The sequence below is a fragment of the Tauraco erythrolophus genome, chromosome 4 (assembly GCF_009769465.1).
Source record: "Tauraco erythrolophus isolate bTauEry1 chromosome 4, bTauEry1.pri, whole genome shotgun sequence".
NCBI classification, from domain to species: domain Eukaryota; kingdom Metazoa; phylum Chordata; class Aves; order Musophagiformes; family Musophagidae; genus Tauraco; species Tauraco erythrolophus.
In genome coordinates, this window is record NC_141468.1 from 71,067,046 (window position 1) to 71,080,856 (window position 13,811).

General features: G+C 40.8%; 1 protein-coding gene across 2 annotated transcripts; it reads left to right on the forward strand.

The window, feature by feature from the left end:
• The first annotated feature begins 402 nt into the window (after positions 1-402).
• On the forward strand, positions 403-12,079 carry NDUFA9 (NADH:ubiquinone oxidoreductase subunit A9). Of its 2 annotated transcripts, XM_009990968.2 has the most exons (6): positions 403-433; positions 1,129-1,196; positions 1,345-1,421; positions 6,572-6,667; positions 8,657-8,723; positions 11,818-12,079. In XM_009990968.2, exons 2-6 carry the CDS (start codon positions 1,131-1,133, stop codon positions 11,986-11,988), a joined length of 477 nt encoding a protein of 158 aa, XP_009989270.2. In that variant the 5' UTR covers positions 403-433; positions 1,129-1,130; the 3' UTR covers positions 11,989-12,079. The 2 variants fall into 2 exon arrangements, with proteins under 2 accessions (XP_009989270.2, XP_086466573.1); XM_086610447.1 differs by lacking the exon at positions 403-433.
• Positions 12,080-13,811: the final 1,732 nt, after the last annotated feature.

Genomic DNA, 13,811 nt, shown 5'->3' on the forward strand with positions numbered 1-13,811 from the left:
GACATAAGCAAGAGAAGTACTTAGGTTAGGCTTCTTCCTTTTTGAACTTTGTCACTTTAAATTTGTGTCACTTCACTAGTGAGACTATTGTATCTCAAATAGAAGAAATGATCTACAGGTTTGTGGGACGTTTGGGATACAGTTCTGTGAGAACTGTATCTTGCATAGCATCCCAAAGATCTAATGGCTCAGATAGAAATAATTTCTGTGCTACTGATAGTGTTCTTTCTTTGAGTGCTATAGTCAGGATGCACTAAGTTCTGAAAAGGCATCCTCTTAAAGTCTGTTCAGAATGGATCTAATGGATGTGTTCATTTTAATTGAATGATAGGCTGTTGGAGAGAAAGCAGTGAGGGAAGAATTTCCGAATGCTATAATTCTGAAGCCCTCAGAGATGTTTGGGAGAGAGGACCGATTCTCAACCATTACGCAAGTATGTACTCTTGAAATAATAAAACCATGTCTGATTTGTATACCTGTCTATAGAGAACAGAGGGAAAATGTGATTGGCTTTTGAAAAGCAGAGAGGTATATTTTTATCTGAAATGTACTGTATTTGTTAGCTGAAGGTGGGTAACGGAAATATAAAAAATTTTAATCTTATGACTGAATTCTTTCTGAATCTCATTAGACTTTGCTGTTTGGTTTTTGCTTTGGGGAGGTTTTGTTTGTTTTGTTTTGGGTTTTTTTGAGTCAAAGTGAGGTAAGGTCTGCTCATCTTAACGCTAACAGTAGTTTATCCTGGGAGTAGTTTTTCAGGTTGGTAGTGCCGGAGTGTAAAAATCAGCCTGAGTCGTTCTGGGCTCAGAAGCAACTGGGCTCTGATGCATCACCAACAAAATTGCTAGACAGTATAGAGTGGAGTCTCTTTCTGTCTTGCAAAGTTGAGATGAAGCACTCTAGGTAAAGAGTAAATACTACCTTCCCATGGTTGTCCATAGGAAAACTGAATGTGCATTGAAAACAGTGCTATTGAAATTGGATGGTAATTCTTCCTGATTCCGTATTTTTAAAAATTAGTTTTCAGGAGAGATCCCTACTCAGTGTAGTGCAACATGTGTTGGTTATTTTTTTACTGAAAGGATTCACAGATTTTATTCTCAAGTTATGTATGTGTCTTTCTATTAGACATGCGCTGGTTTGGTGGTGTGCCTCTTATTTCTCTGGGAAAAAAAACAGTGAAGCAACCAGTATATGTAAGTTTTCAAAAAAGCAAGACAATCCCAAATCCGGTCTGTGTATGTTGAGTTTTTTTCTTTTCCTCCTGTAAAACACTTCACAAAGAGGAGTGTGTGCATGCATCCATGTATTCTGTTGGTAATTATCTGAATTTGTTTCTCACAGGTGGTTGATGTAGCAAAGGCAATTATTAATGCAATTAAGGATCCTGATGCTAAAGGAAAAACATACGCCTTGGCTGGGTAGGTTACTTTTCTGATTCTAATTAACTGAAGTACTTCTTTTTGGTGTCATTTTTTGGCATGCTGCACAGTACATTTAATTTCTCTGTCCGTGCACACAGTGTGAGCTGTAATAAATTCCACCTCCTTTTTGGGAGGAAAAATGACTCGAGCTGTACTGTGACTACTCTGAAAATCCCAGTTTGGGCCCCATTGCATTTAATGTTACGTATATGCACACAAAGAAATAGGCAGTCTTGGGAAACAAGCTAGACAGCATAGCTTTGGAGAAAATTCTGCTGAAGCTGTGTGGAAGCCACCTGGAATTAGAATGAGCAGACACATCGGAATATTGTGTGTACAATAGTTCATTAGCATTAAGAATAAACAGCGTGGCAAATGCCAAGGTAATTGGTCCATGTTTTGATACTGTAACGCAGCACTGGAACTGATCTCCTTCCAATATATGTGGTAAAAGGAACCTTAGATTCATTGATAAAGAAAACAGGTGCTAATTAGTCAAGATACAGATGTTGCTGAGCACCTCTCTTTTTTCTGTTGCATGTGTATCTCTGTCTTCCCCCCTTATACACTGAAAATGTGCATAGCATCTGGATTTTGGAAAAGGTTTATCTGAGATTACATTGTTTTTTTCCCCTGTTTGTTTTGTGATGCTGTTGCAGTGACAGCTCTTTATTCCTGCAGCACAGAGATGGTTGCTGGTTTGGTTTGTATTTGTGTGATGTCATTTTCTTCTGTGCTGTAACTGAGCTGTTGCGGAACTTGTTATCCTGGCAGCTAGGCTCAGAAAAGGCAGCGAGCAGGTCTTCAACTTCTTTTGGATCATGCTGAGAAACTCTGCTCAAAAACTAGCAAAATAGGAGAAAGAAGCTAACAATGGTCTGAAAGGACTACTAACAGCAACAATAAGGTTATTAAGTAACTCGAAGTCGCTTTCAATCACTGGGATGATAGGAAGTTAGAGACTCTTCCACTAAAGAGCAAGTGGAAACAAATGCTAGACAGCCATGCAAACCCATTTTTTTTATTGTCAAAGAGAATACATATGTAGGTGTCAGACACAACTAATGCAAAAACCCAAAATGTGACCAAATTAACCCTTCAATTGACTATTTTATCTCTTGGGGGCAAGCTTGAAGATGAGTCAATGTGTATCCAAAGCTGCCTGCCACAAAAGGAAGGAGAGGTGCCTTTTTTTAGGTTCATCGCTGACTCAGGAGAAGCAAATGCTCCAACTGCAGGAGAAAATGAGAACTGCACACTAGATAGAACACTTATGGAAGGGAATTGGCTAAACTTTGAATGTATTCTTACAGTTTCAAGGTCTCGTTTTTTGGCAATTTACAGAAGGCCAGTTCAGTGCCCAGGTTTCAGAGGCAGGAACAAGCAAAGATGCCAGGTTCTCACTGCAAGGAATACAGAGTTTCAGGGACCTAACAATGACTAAAAAAGACTTTAAATAAATTAAAATAAATCTTTAAACAAAAGATCCAAATCAGTGTTGGAAGACCAAAAGAACTCTGCAGCATAGCCCTTGTCTAAAGCTGTATGAGACACTTTTTAATTTTTTAAAAGGAGTTACCAGTTTGAGTTTAAAATATTAATTTGTAAAAGAGCTTTCTGTTTCCGAGAGGAGTTTTTTGTTTTGTTTTGTTTTTCTCCCTGCTATATGGTGGAATAGGGTTTTAACTATGACAGCTGGTGGTGGTGTTGCTCTTTCTGAATGACTGAAGGTTTGGTGTGGTTTTTTACCTGTTCCCTTCTTTCCCCCATGTCATTGGTTTTGCTTCATCCATCTGTTAAGTCTTCTGTCTTGAATGCTAATGCTTTCTAGAGCTTTCTGTCTGCTAATGTTGTGGTTAATGTAATGACACTTCAGTGTGATTCTATTCTTGGTGAAGTTATATTGTTAACATTTGTTAATTTGTAAAGGAACAAACAGTATTTATCTTTATTTTAAGTTTGGCTATGCTATGCATCCTTACATGGTTCTTAATATCAGAATAAAAGTGAAATTTGCTTATACTGCCTTTGGATAGGCATGAGGATGTTAAAGCGTAAGGGCAAAAAATTTTGTGAAAAAACATCACTAATAGCTAATGAAAAGGAAGTTTGTTTAGTTGTTTGTTTTTTTTTTTTCCCCTCAGCTGAGTAAGTAGATTTGACATTGCCACTTTTTGCTATGTTTCTTTTGTAAGTTCTATTAAGAGAAGAAAACTTAATATCTTGGTTTTGATGATAGTCCTTTTGTGTAACTTCATAAGTGCAGATCTCAGGTTCTATAATCCAGCCTCCTGGATGAAGTTGATAAGGAGTTTCAAGTGTTTAATTCTTTTGAATTCTCCCAAATATGCTGACCTACCTTTTAAGTATGTCCGTTAGAATGCTTTGCCCTAATTTGCCTTTACCAACTAAAGTAGTAGTAATTTGGCATTTTGTCTCTTTTCCAGCATATAACAACAAATTTTGTTTGTGGTTATTGGCATTGCTGTTCTTTCTGAAGAACATGTCAGTTGAAGGTTCAATGTTCATGCGTGCTGCAACCTCAGGCTTTGATATCTTTGAGATCTTGAGTTTATCAAACTGAAGTTCATGATCTTTGAATCATAGTATTGCGATTTTGCACTGTGTGAAGTTTTGCATACTTAGCCTTATTCTAGCATGGTTTTATTTTGTGGCGGTTTAGATTGTAACAGTAGTTCAGTGTCTCTTGTTAAAAATAAAAGGGAGACTGAAGATGGAAAAAACCCTACATAGTCTTATTTTTAAGAGGCCCCTACCTGGGAAGTAATCAGTCTCAAGATGACTGTCATGTCACCGAGGTCTCTGCCTTAACTGAAAAGTGTAGCAAATCAGTAAGACACACACACTTGTGGTGTGCTTTTGATGCTTTGATCATGATCAGCAGAAGGTAATTTTGAAGGTTAAAACACAAGTGATGCACCAGAGCTCAGTCCTGTGATCTTGTGTGTTGTCATGAAGGTTTTCCAAATGTTTTGGAAAACCAGCAAGTTGTCTTGAAATCCAAGGGAGATATCTGTTTCAGTCTGAGCCATCTATAGAGATGGAGTATTAAAATGCTAAGGCAAAGTCTGAACAAGAAAGGAATGGGAACTGCAAATGGTATATGTTTCTCTTAAACTGCTGCAGGTGTGGAGGAGACTGTCTGCTTCCTTCCCTCCATCTTGAGAGGAGGAATGCATTCTTTTGGGGGAATTTATCTTAAGTTTCTTTGTCGTGGGTTAGGCCACTCCAGCAACCAAACCCCACACACAGCTGGTCACTCACCCTCCCCCACCCCCAGGAATGAGGGAGAGAATTAAAGGAGAAACGGGAAACCCATGGGTTGAGATAAAAGCAATTTAATACAGATAAGTAATACACAGTGTAGATGCTCACCACCCCCTCTTATCCGCAGCCCGTCTCGTCCCGAAGCTGCAAATCCTGGATGAATGCGAGGCCCCAAAATAGAGAGGGGCAGAGAGAGATAGTACTCCGAGAGTGGGAGTACTGGGAGAGAGAGAGAAAAAAAGGCAATAGAGCAAAAGCGCAGCAAGCGCAAAAGAGCAAAAGCAGCGAAAGAGCCAAAGCGCAAAAGCCCTTCTGTCCGACTGTCCCTCACTTTTATACTGGGCATGACGCTGCATGATATGGAATACTAATTGGCCAGTTTGGCCTCAATCTTAAGTTCCACCACAAATCACAAGGGAATCGTGTCCCCCTTGTCCCAGCTATGCTCCCCCCTTATCCCGCTGTGCTTCTGCACTCCGGCACGCTGAAAAGTCCTTGGAGTCTCACGTCCAACCACAAACATCAGCTTGCTATCAATATTCTTCTCAGAGTGAGCATCTGAGTAAAACTAAAACATGGAGCTCTTCTAGCTGCTAAAAAGAAGAGCTAACACTGTCCCAGCTAAAACCGGGACATTCTTGCTCTTGTGTTTGAAGAGAACAGTATGCTCTTAGTCAAGCAAAGGCAAGTTAACCAATTTCCTTGCAGCCATTTGCTACCAAAGATGGGATGTCTTGTTAACAAACCTTTCTTAATTATACTGTTTGCTTTCTGGCTTCCTTCTATTACAAACTGCCAAGTGGACTTGTACAAATTCAGTCCTGTCCCAGCGCTGAAAATCTTGTATTCGGAATTTGAGTTGGTGATTATCGCGTGGAGGAGGCACATTAAAGGTGTGCTTTAAAAATACCCAGAATACACTTTGTTCAGTATGATCGTGGTGGTTAGCCTTGGCCAGCAGGCAGGCACCCACCCAGCTGCTCACTCCTCCCTCCTCAACAGAACGAGGGGAGAAGGTAGTATGAAAAGCTTATGGGCGAAATAAGGCAAAAAGAATAAAACACCACCTTCTCCTGTCCACCCTTTTCCCAGGCTTCACTCCTGACTCCTCTACCCCCCTCTCCCTGCATGGTGCAGAGGAATGGGGAGTGGTGGGTTATGAGGTCAGTCCATAACAGCTCCTCTCTGCCGTTCCTCCTCCTCACGCTGTTCCCCTGCTCCGTTGTGAGCCCTTCCATCGCCTGCAGTCCTTCAGGATAAACTCGCTCTAGTGTGGGCTCTCCAGGGGCTGCAGGGGAATCTCTGCTTGGGTGCCTGGAGCATCTCCTCCTGCCCTCACCTTGATGTCTGCTGGGCTGTTTCTCACAAGTTTTTTTTTTTTTTCCTTGCTCCTCTCTGCCTGTGTGGCATTTCTGCCCGCCCTTAAATAAGTTTTCCCGGAGGCACCGTCGTTTTGTCTGAGGGGCTCAGCTGTGCCCTGTGGCGGGTCTGTTGGAGCTGGCTGTGCCTGGCACAGGGCAGCCCTGGCCTCTCCATGCTGGCCACCCCTGGAGCTCCGCCCACCACTGCCTGGATGAAACACTTCTGCAGTTTGTGACTTACACTGTTAACTATCGTTGGTGTCACATGATATATTTTTCTAACTTAATCTCTCTTTATTTCAAGCAGTACAGAATCTTGAGACCCAAAATTTGTTCTTTTCTTGTGAGGAAAGTGACAAATCTGGCAAATCATTTAGATGGACAAAACCAGGCCCTTGGTAGGCTTGGGGGAGGTGGAGGGGAGTGTATGTTGAAACTGTTGTCTCTTGCTGCAAGTATACCTAACTTACCTACAGTGTTTGTTGCTTTTTCTTTCAGGCCGAACCGATACCTCCTTCATGACATGGTAGAATACATCTATGCGGTTTCCTTTCGAACCTTTTTTGCCTATCCGCTTCCACGTCCTCTCTACCGGTAAGCGGGATGCTTCCTTCAGAAAGAACTTGGGATCCACCAGGCGGCACAGAAGCGTAAATAACTGTTGCAGTGGTTATTTAATATTGTCAGTTGTTACTAGTGCAGTAGGATTGTAGAAACTGGGGTTTCCCCAGGTACTTGTTAGCCAGCTTTGAGTCTTCTGCTCGGGCACAGGCCTGCGTTCGATGAGCCGGTGTAAAAAAGGTGTACTTGTAATAAACTTAAGTATTTATTCTAGAGTCATTGAATAGCCTTGCTTTTGCTGAGTCAAGAAGCAGCAAAATGTCCTAAGTAGAGACAATCGGCAGCAAACTAATGGAACTTTTAATAGTACCACAGGGGATATCTGTATGTATGTTGCTGATCATAGGCCCTGACAGACTTTTCTGCAGCAGCTTAAGGTATTGCTACTGTCAGCTGCTCTTCCAGTCTGATGAGCACTGCCACCCTGGTGGTAAGGGTGGGTATAGGTATTGATTGACTTTCTAGTTCAGTCCTGAGTATTGACTTGAGTTGAAGGTAAGTTTGTACTGAGATCTTGGCCTGGAAATTTGAGCAGTGCAGTTGTGAACAAACATGTCTTTGTCTGCAATATGAAGGCAGTAACATCTTTAGAAATTGGGGGATAAGAAGGGAAGGGCGTTGCATCACTTTGGTTGTCCGCAGTGGACAGACTCCGAAGGCTGTGTTTGCATGCACGGAGCTTCTGCAGCTGTACGTTTTGACCTCAGGGGGCACCGAGGAGAGAAGCTGATTTGCTGGAATGCAGCTACTGAGTAATAGTGCATGAAAAAGTGCAGTATAAATCTGAGCCTGGGCTTAGTCCTTACAGCTTAATTGGACATCCTTTTGAAAAGCTACCTCAAAGAGTAAATGCTGTTTCAGAAGTTGCCACTAAACACGGCTGAGATGTGTTAAGGGGGTGCTGGTCCTCCTCAATTTTAGTGCAATGCAAACTAATATGCTAAAAAAGTCACCAACATTAGAAGTGTCCTACCAATCTGCTAATAGGACTCAACATTGGATTCTTGTAATGAATGATGAATAGTGCTAGAACAACATCTTAAACTGTTGTGACTATTTCTGAATTGGTTGTAGAGGCATCAGGTTAACATGGCTCAGCTGACTCAGAGCAGCTTGTTAAAAAGTAACTATGTGAGTGCTTATTAGTTTATTCACATTTGCTCCAGTCCATGTTATACTTTTTTCTTTATGGGCTAAACTGACTAGTGTTTCATGTTTTTGAGAGAAGAGTGCACCTAAAAGGCAGATAAGCCTAGCTGTTTATGTTCAGTAGCTTAGTAACACCCTAGTCTGCCAGATGAGCACCTCAGTAAGAGATTCTACCTTGAATACTGTTGGTCTGGAGACACTGAGCAAGAGCTGTAGTGTTATTTTCTTTTCTGTGCCAGATTTTCATTCTTTCAAGGGAAATTTCATTTCTGTGACCTGCAAATATACTAATCCTCATCCTTTTTGTAGATGTCGATTGCTTGAGATTCCATCATCTTCTTTGTACGGCTGTTAAATCATTTAGTTGTCAGCAAGCATGTTTTCTTATGGAGGCATTGAATCAAACTTCATGACTAACTGAATTACTGTCTACAGTACTAGAGAACAGAGTTTGGAGGAGAGACACAGGCAAGACTGAACCCTCTGGTGTGTGGGGAATTGGATGTGGAGGCTTACTTTCCCCACCTACTAACACTCAATTTACTTCTAGATATCTGCTCCTCCATTCCCTTCCAAAGTAAAACAATAGGAGATGGAATAATTAAGTAGCAAACAGTTAAAGGTACCAGACACACAGCTGAGAACTTGCTGGCTGGCACGTTCACTGCTTTAATGAATTCATAGCTTGCAAGAACAGCTACAAAACAAGCTCTTGCTCACTGTCTGTTAAGTGTGAAATATTTTACTAGTTCTCATGTTGCTCTGCGCATCTGGATAATGACTATACTTTTGCAATACTCTTTCTGATTACAGTTTAGTTGCAAGATTCTTTGAGATTAGTCCATTTGAACCATGGTTAACACGAGACAAAGTGGACCGGGTAAGTGTAGGACAACTCACAAATTCTTCTTGGGAAATGTTTCATTGTGTATTTGTAACTTGCACTTGTAGTTTTGTATTCAAGGAGTGCTGAAATGTACAGACCTCATGTGGTGTAGTATTTCACTCAGTTCAATGGCTAGAATTTGATCACAAATAATTACTTTCAGACTGTTTGGACTACAAAAAGTTAAATTTTTAAAGGTGTCTAAATATATAACCTTCCTCAAAAATGGTTATGATTCTTGCCATACCATTGTTGCAGCTACTGTCCTGCAATCTTGCTCCTGACTTACCAGGTTCAGACCTCTTACAGTGCCAAGGGGATACGCTGTCAAAGCAGTCTGAGGTTCCTCTGGTGTAGTCTTACAAAGACTTAGGAAGAGAGAGAGGCTAACAAATTTTTTTAAAAGGCATCATTATGATGTAGTCTTTCCACTAGCATTAGTGTAGGAAGAATAGTTAACATATTTCTCTAAATATGTTTTAAAAAGTGGTTGAAACAATTGCTAAGAGGGTTACATAGCAAGGAGTAACATGATAGGGATGGGGAAAGGGCCCAACATTCTTAAGTGTTAAAGTGGTCAAGGCTACATCCTTTGCTGTGCCCCTGTCATAGAATCATCTGGTTGGAAGAGACCTTCAAGATCAAGTCCAACCATTCACCTGCACTGTCAGGATCCCTAAACCATGTTGCTCAACACCAAATCTACATGGTTTTTAAACACCTCCAGGGATGGAGACTCCACCACCTCCCTGGGCAGCCTGTTCCAATACTTCACAACCCTCTCTGTAAAGAAATTCTTCCTGATATCTAACCTAAATTTCCCCTGGCACAACTTGAGGCCATTCCCTCTCGTCTTGTCATTCATAACGTGGGAGAAGAGACCGACCCCCATCTCCCTACAACTTCCTTTCAGGTAATTGTAGAGAGCGATAAGGTCCCCCCTGAGCCTCCTCTTCTCCAGACTAAACCGTCCCAGCTCCCTCAGCCGCTCCTCATAGGACAAGTTCTCTAAACCCTTCACTAGTTTTGTTGCCCTTCTCTGAACCCACTCCAGCACCTCAACGTCCTTCTTGAAGTGAGGGGCCCAAAACTGGACACAGTACTCCAGGTGTGCCTCACCAGTGCTGAGTATAGGCGGACAATCACTTCCCTGTCCTCCTCTTCAGAAACACGTACTATTGGAAATAGCAAAGCCAAAGTAAAGATTTGATGTTCGATGTGCAGCTAATATGGGAGGGGTGTTCCCCAGTCTTAGGTAACTATTGAGTTTATGTACCTCTAGATGCATGAAAATCACTTACAACATCCAGATAATGGCATTTTTAACAACTCACGTTGAACTGGCAGCACTGGATACAGCCCAATTTCTTGCTTAATGTTAGAGTGTGTTTCTCGTGATCATGTCACAGCTTCATGTTTATTCCTAATTTCTCAAGAGTGTCTAAGTGGGAGTGGAGAAATAACTTGCAAATAAACAACTGCAAGTGAGGAAAAAGTAGCAATTTAGCAAGTATTAATGTCAAAACTGTTGGCATATGTGTAGGTTGGCAAAGGTAGTTGTGTACTCTGACAGACTCTAAGCTTGCTGCTCTCTGAAATTTTTGCAGAGTTGGAGTTTTAATGCCTTTTTTTTTTTTTATGATGCAGTATCAATAGCTTATTTTGACCTGATTGTCCAGAATTAATTTGAGACAGGGTACTGCTATGAATCTGGGAGAACGGGGCCTTATACTTAGAGCTACTTACTGAATAGCTGTAAGCAATTAATTTGTGTTTACGTTTCGCCATCTGTGAAATAAAACGGTTTCCTATTCTGTTTAGAAGTAATTGTGAGAAACTGTGGATAGCGTGTGTAATATAGTGTGATAGTGTGAGTTAAACTTATTCATGGTCTAGTGCAAAGCTTTTTTTTATCTTGCTCCTCCCCTCCCCCCAACCACTGACTCATCCCCTATACTAGAGAGAGTTGGCATTGTAGTTCTATTGCCTGTATTGACCCAGGATGTAGATGTAACATCTCCTGAAAACCTTACTTCTAGCTGCCTTTGCAGTTTATAGCATTTCATAAAATAAGCCTGCACTAAATTACTGCAATTCAGCTATAGCATAGGTAGTGTAAGAGGAGTTTCTCCATGTCACTTCTGTATCTGAGTGTTCCTCTTTCTTGCTTTTCATCCTTAAGTAATCTGCACAAAATTAGATGTGGTTGACTTAGACATTTCAAGGAATAATAGCATAAGAGAAATCCCTGTTTTCTAAGATATAGGTCATATGTGTTGCAGATATGGTAACAGAATTAAGTATGTGTCCTATGCAGGACCCTATTGTAAACCATGAACAGAGGAAAAGCTAAGGTGATAATTCAACAAGCGTATTCTTGACAAAGCAGAGTGCATGTAGTGGCAGTTCAAATATGCCCTTTTAAGTTTGGCTTAATTTTGTGGCTGCAATGCAGTGATCTTCCTCATAACATGTATCTGATGGAGAGAAAATGAAGACACTTTCTGCATGTTTCACTGCTATTCGTTCCTGAGCCTAAATCAGAAGCCTGAAGGATTTTTTGCCAGATGCAGAACATCTGTATCTCCTGTCAAAGTACAGTGGCCGCTCAATACCTTGTATAATTACACCATAGTTCTGTAGGGCCACATTGAATTTTTTCCTCCTCCCAAGGAAAACACTGAGCCAAAATTATGGTCAATGAACTGAGACTGACACACAGTTGGCTGAGTCCACATTTGTGTTTGAATAGTTCTTCAGACCTAGTCCGAGATGCAGCAGTGTATTGTATTGTGGGGTTCTTTCTTGGGTAAAGTCTTGCATCAGCAGCCTTGAAATTGTAGTAGAATCTCCCAAGAGCTGCCATTTGTAGAAAATTGTTTTGAGTCATATTGAAATGTTTCTAGTACTATGGACTTACGCTAGTTTGTTTTGTAAAAGAAAAAATGATAATCTGAGGTGTAAGAACACAATACTTTTTTAGTACATGAATGATTGCATTGGGAGTATTGCTGTTCATTCGATCAAGTGAATTCCCTCTTATTTTTTTTTTTTTTTTCCCCTCCCCTCCCCAACCCCTTCTTTTTAGTTTCACACAACAGACATGACATTTCCTGATCTTCCTGGTTTGGAAGACCTGGGTATTCAAGCAACACCTCTGGAGCAAAAAGCAATTGAAGTTCTGCGCCGTCACCGCAGATACCGCTGGTTGGACGCTGAGCTGGAGGAAGCAAAACCAGCTAAGACATATCCTATGTAACAGTTGATAAGATGGTCACTTAACACTTCTTAAACTGCCTTTATACGGCCCAATTTGTTGGAGAACTGTGTACATACTGAGTAAAATACATTGATCATGTAAACCCTATTTCACCAGTGTTGTCTCTTTAATTATGGAAGTCTGTCATTGAAATGCAATTTTTCCTCTTTAAAAGGTCATGAAAGAAAATGTCGTACTCTCGCTTGGCTCGTGAACATTTTAAAATATTTTCAAGGTTGGTACTAGAGGGAACGCATCTTAACACTAGCCAGCTTCTCCCTCGGCTCTCAAAGCAAGCATATCACTGAGCTTTATTAAGTACTCAGTGATTTGAAGAACATTGCAGTTATGTGGCCTAGAACATGTTCTTTCTGGTTCTACCACCTATTCAGATTATGAGTCTCAGATAAAACCCCATTTTAAGTTCTTGACCATTCTGAACTTTGTTTGCTGCTCCAAGCACAAATGCCAACCAAAATGGTACAGGCTGTTTGTAAGACCAAGGAGTGTCCATCAGACATCTAAACCAGTTATTACATGTCATCTGATCTCTTGTGGTAATTGTATGCTGTGGCTCATAGACATGAGGAAATGTGTCATTTCTTCCATTTTTAAATGTGCAAGTCTAATTATATTTAGATGCTCAAAGCTTTATGTGCTGGGACATGATCTTTATTTTGGTAGGAGGGATGAGCTCTACTTCAGGATAAGTATTTTCAGTTCTTTTAAGATAAACAAAAATCCCTGCCTGAATTTAATCAAGAACTGTGCTTTCTGTTTCCATATCCAAGAGTGGCTGGAGGCTTTTGTTTAAATTCTGGCAGGGATGTTGTTAGCTAGGGTGCAGTTTAGAGCTGAGTAAGTCCATGCATGGGACTGAGAGCAGAGATGTAGATCTTCTATGTGCAATGCGGTGTTCTGACGACTTCAAGATGTGAAAGACGACATTTCTTGAATCCAGGAGTGAGCTGCTGGTTCTGGGAGTAAGCCATTAACTGGGATGAGTTGAGATTGATGAGGAAACTAGTTTTAAGATGAGGCTGAGGGGAGATAAAATGGATGACAGTACATTTTGTGTTTTCACCTCTAAGCTTCCTACCACTTGCGTTTGGTGGTGAAATTGCAGGGAAGGAACTAGGACAAGTTGGACAAACCAGTATCAAGGTAGAAGCCTAATGGTGGAGGAGAAGTCTGAAGTGGAGACTGGGACAGAATAGATGATGAAGAAGGAGAGTAGGAAAGAGAGAACAGATTGAAAAGAACAAAAAGGTCAAGGTTAGGGAAAGCACAGAATTCTCTTGATTAAATCACACTAATTGCTGGAGCCAAACATCAGAATCTCACTATTTCTGCATTGTTGGCAACTACTGTGAAACTCCTGTGCAAAGTGTTTCTTAAATTTCAACAGCTTCCACATTTTGCTCTTCCACATAAAACCTACTGCTGCTAATGTTTACTCTGTTAGGAAGAGGCAGGCTTTTGTGATAATATGAATTTTTTTGATCCTGCCTGCTATGTGTTCAATTTGGCTCTCATGGATTGTTTATTTTTCTTTGATAACATCGGTTGTTTTAAAGTAAGTCTGCCAATTCAAACATTCAACAGCTAGGACAAACTGGAAGTGAAGTTCATATTGTTAACAATTTGATCCTTTATGTTTATTATTTTTCTGACTGCAAGCTTTTTTCCAGAAGATCCTAACTGTAAATAAGTAGCCTCGTTAGTACTCATTCAATATGTGTGGTCCTAATCTCGATTTATTGCTTATTATTCACATCCTGCTGTGAAAACGGTAGTATTTCTCAACAGTTTCACAAGTGCAC

Excerpts from the sequence above, each read along its gene's own strand:
- NDUFA9 (XM_009990968.2), top strand. The coding sequence starts at position 1,131 with ATGCGCTGGTTTGGTGGTGTGCCTCTTATTTCTCTGGGAAAAAAAACA. Across the intron at positions 1,197-1,344 it reads CAGTGAAGCAACCAGTATAT|GTGGTTGATGTAGCAAAGGC; the intron begins GTAAGTTTTCAA and ends TGTTTCTCACAG. Across the intron at positions 8,724-11,817 it reads CACGAGACAAAGTGGACCGG|TTTCACACAACAGACATGAC; the intron begins GTAAGTGTAGGA and ends CCTTCTTTTTAG.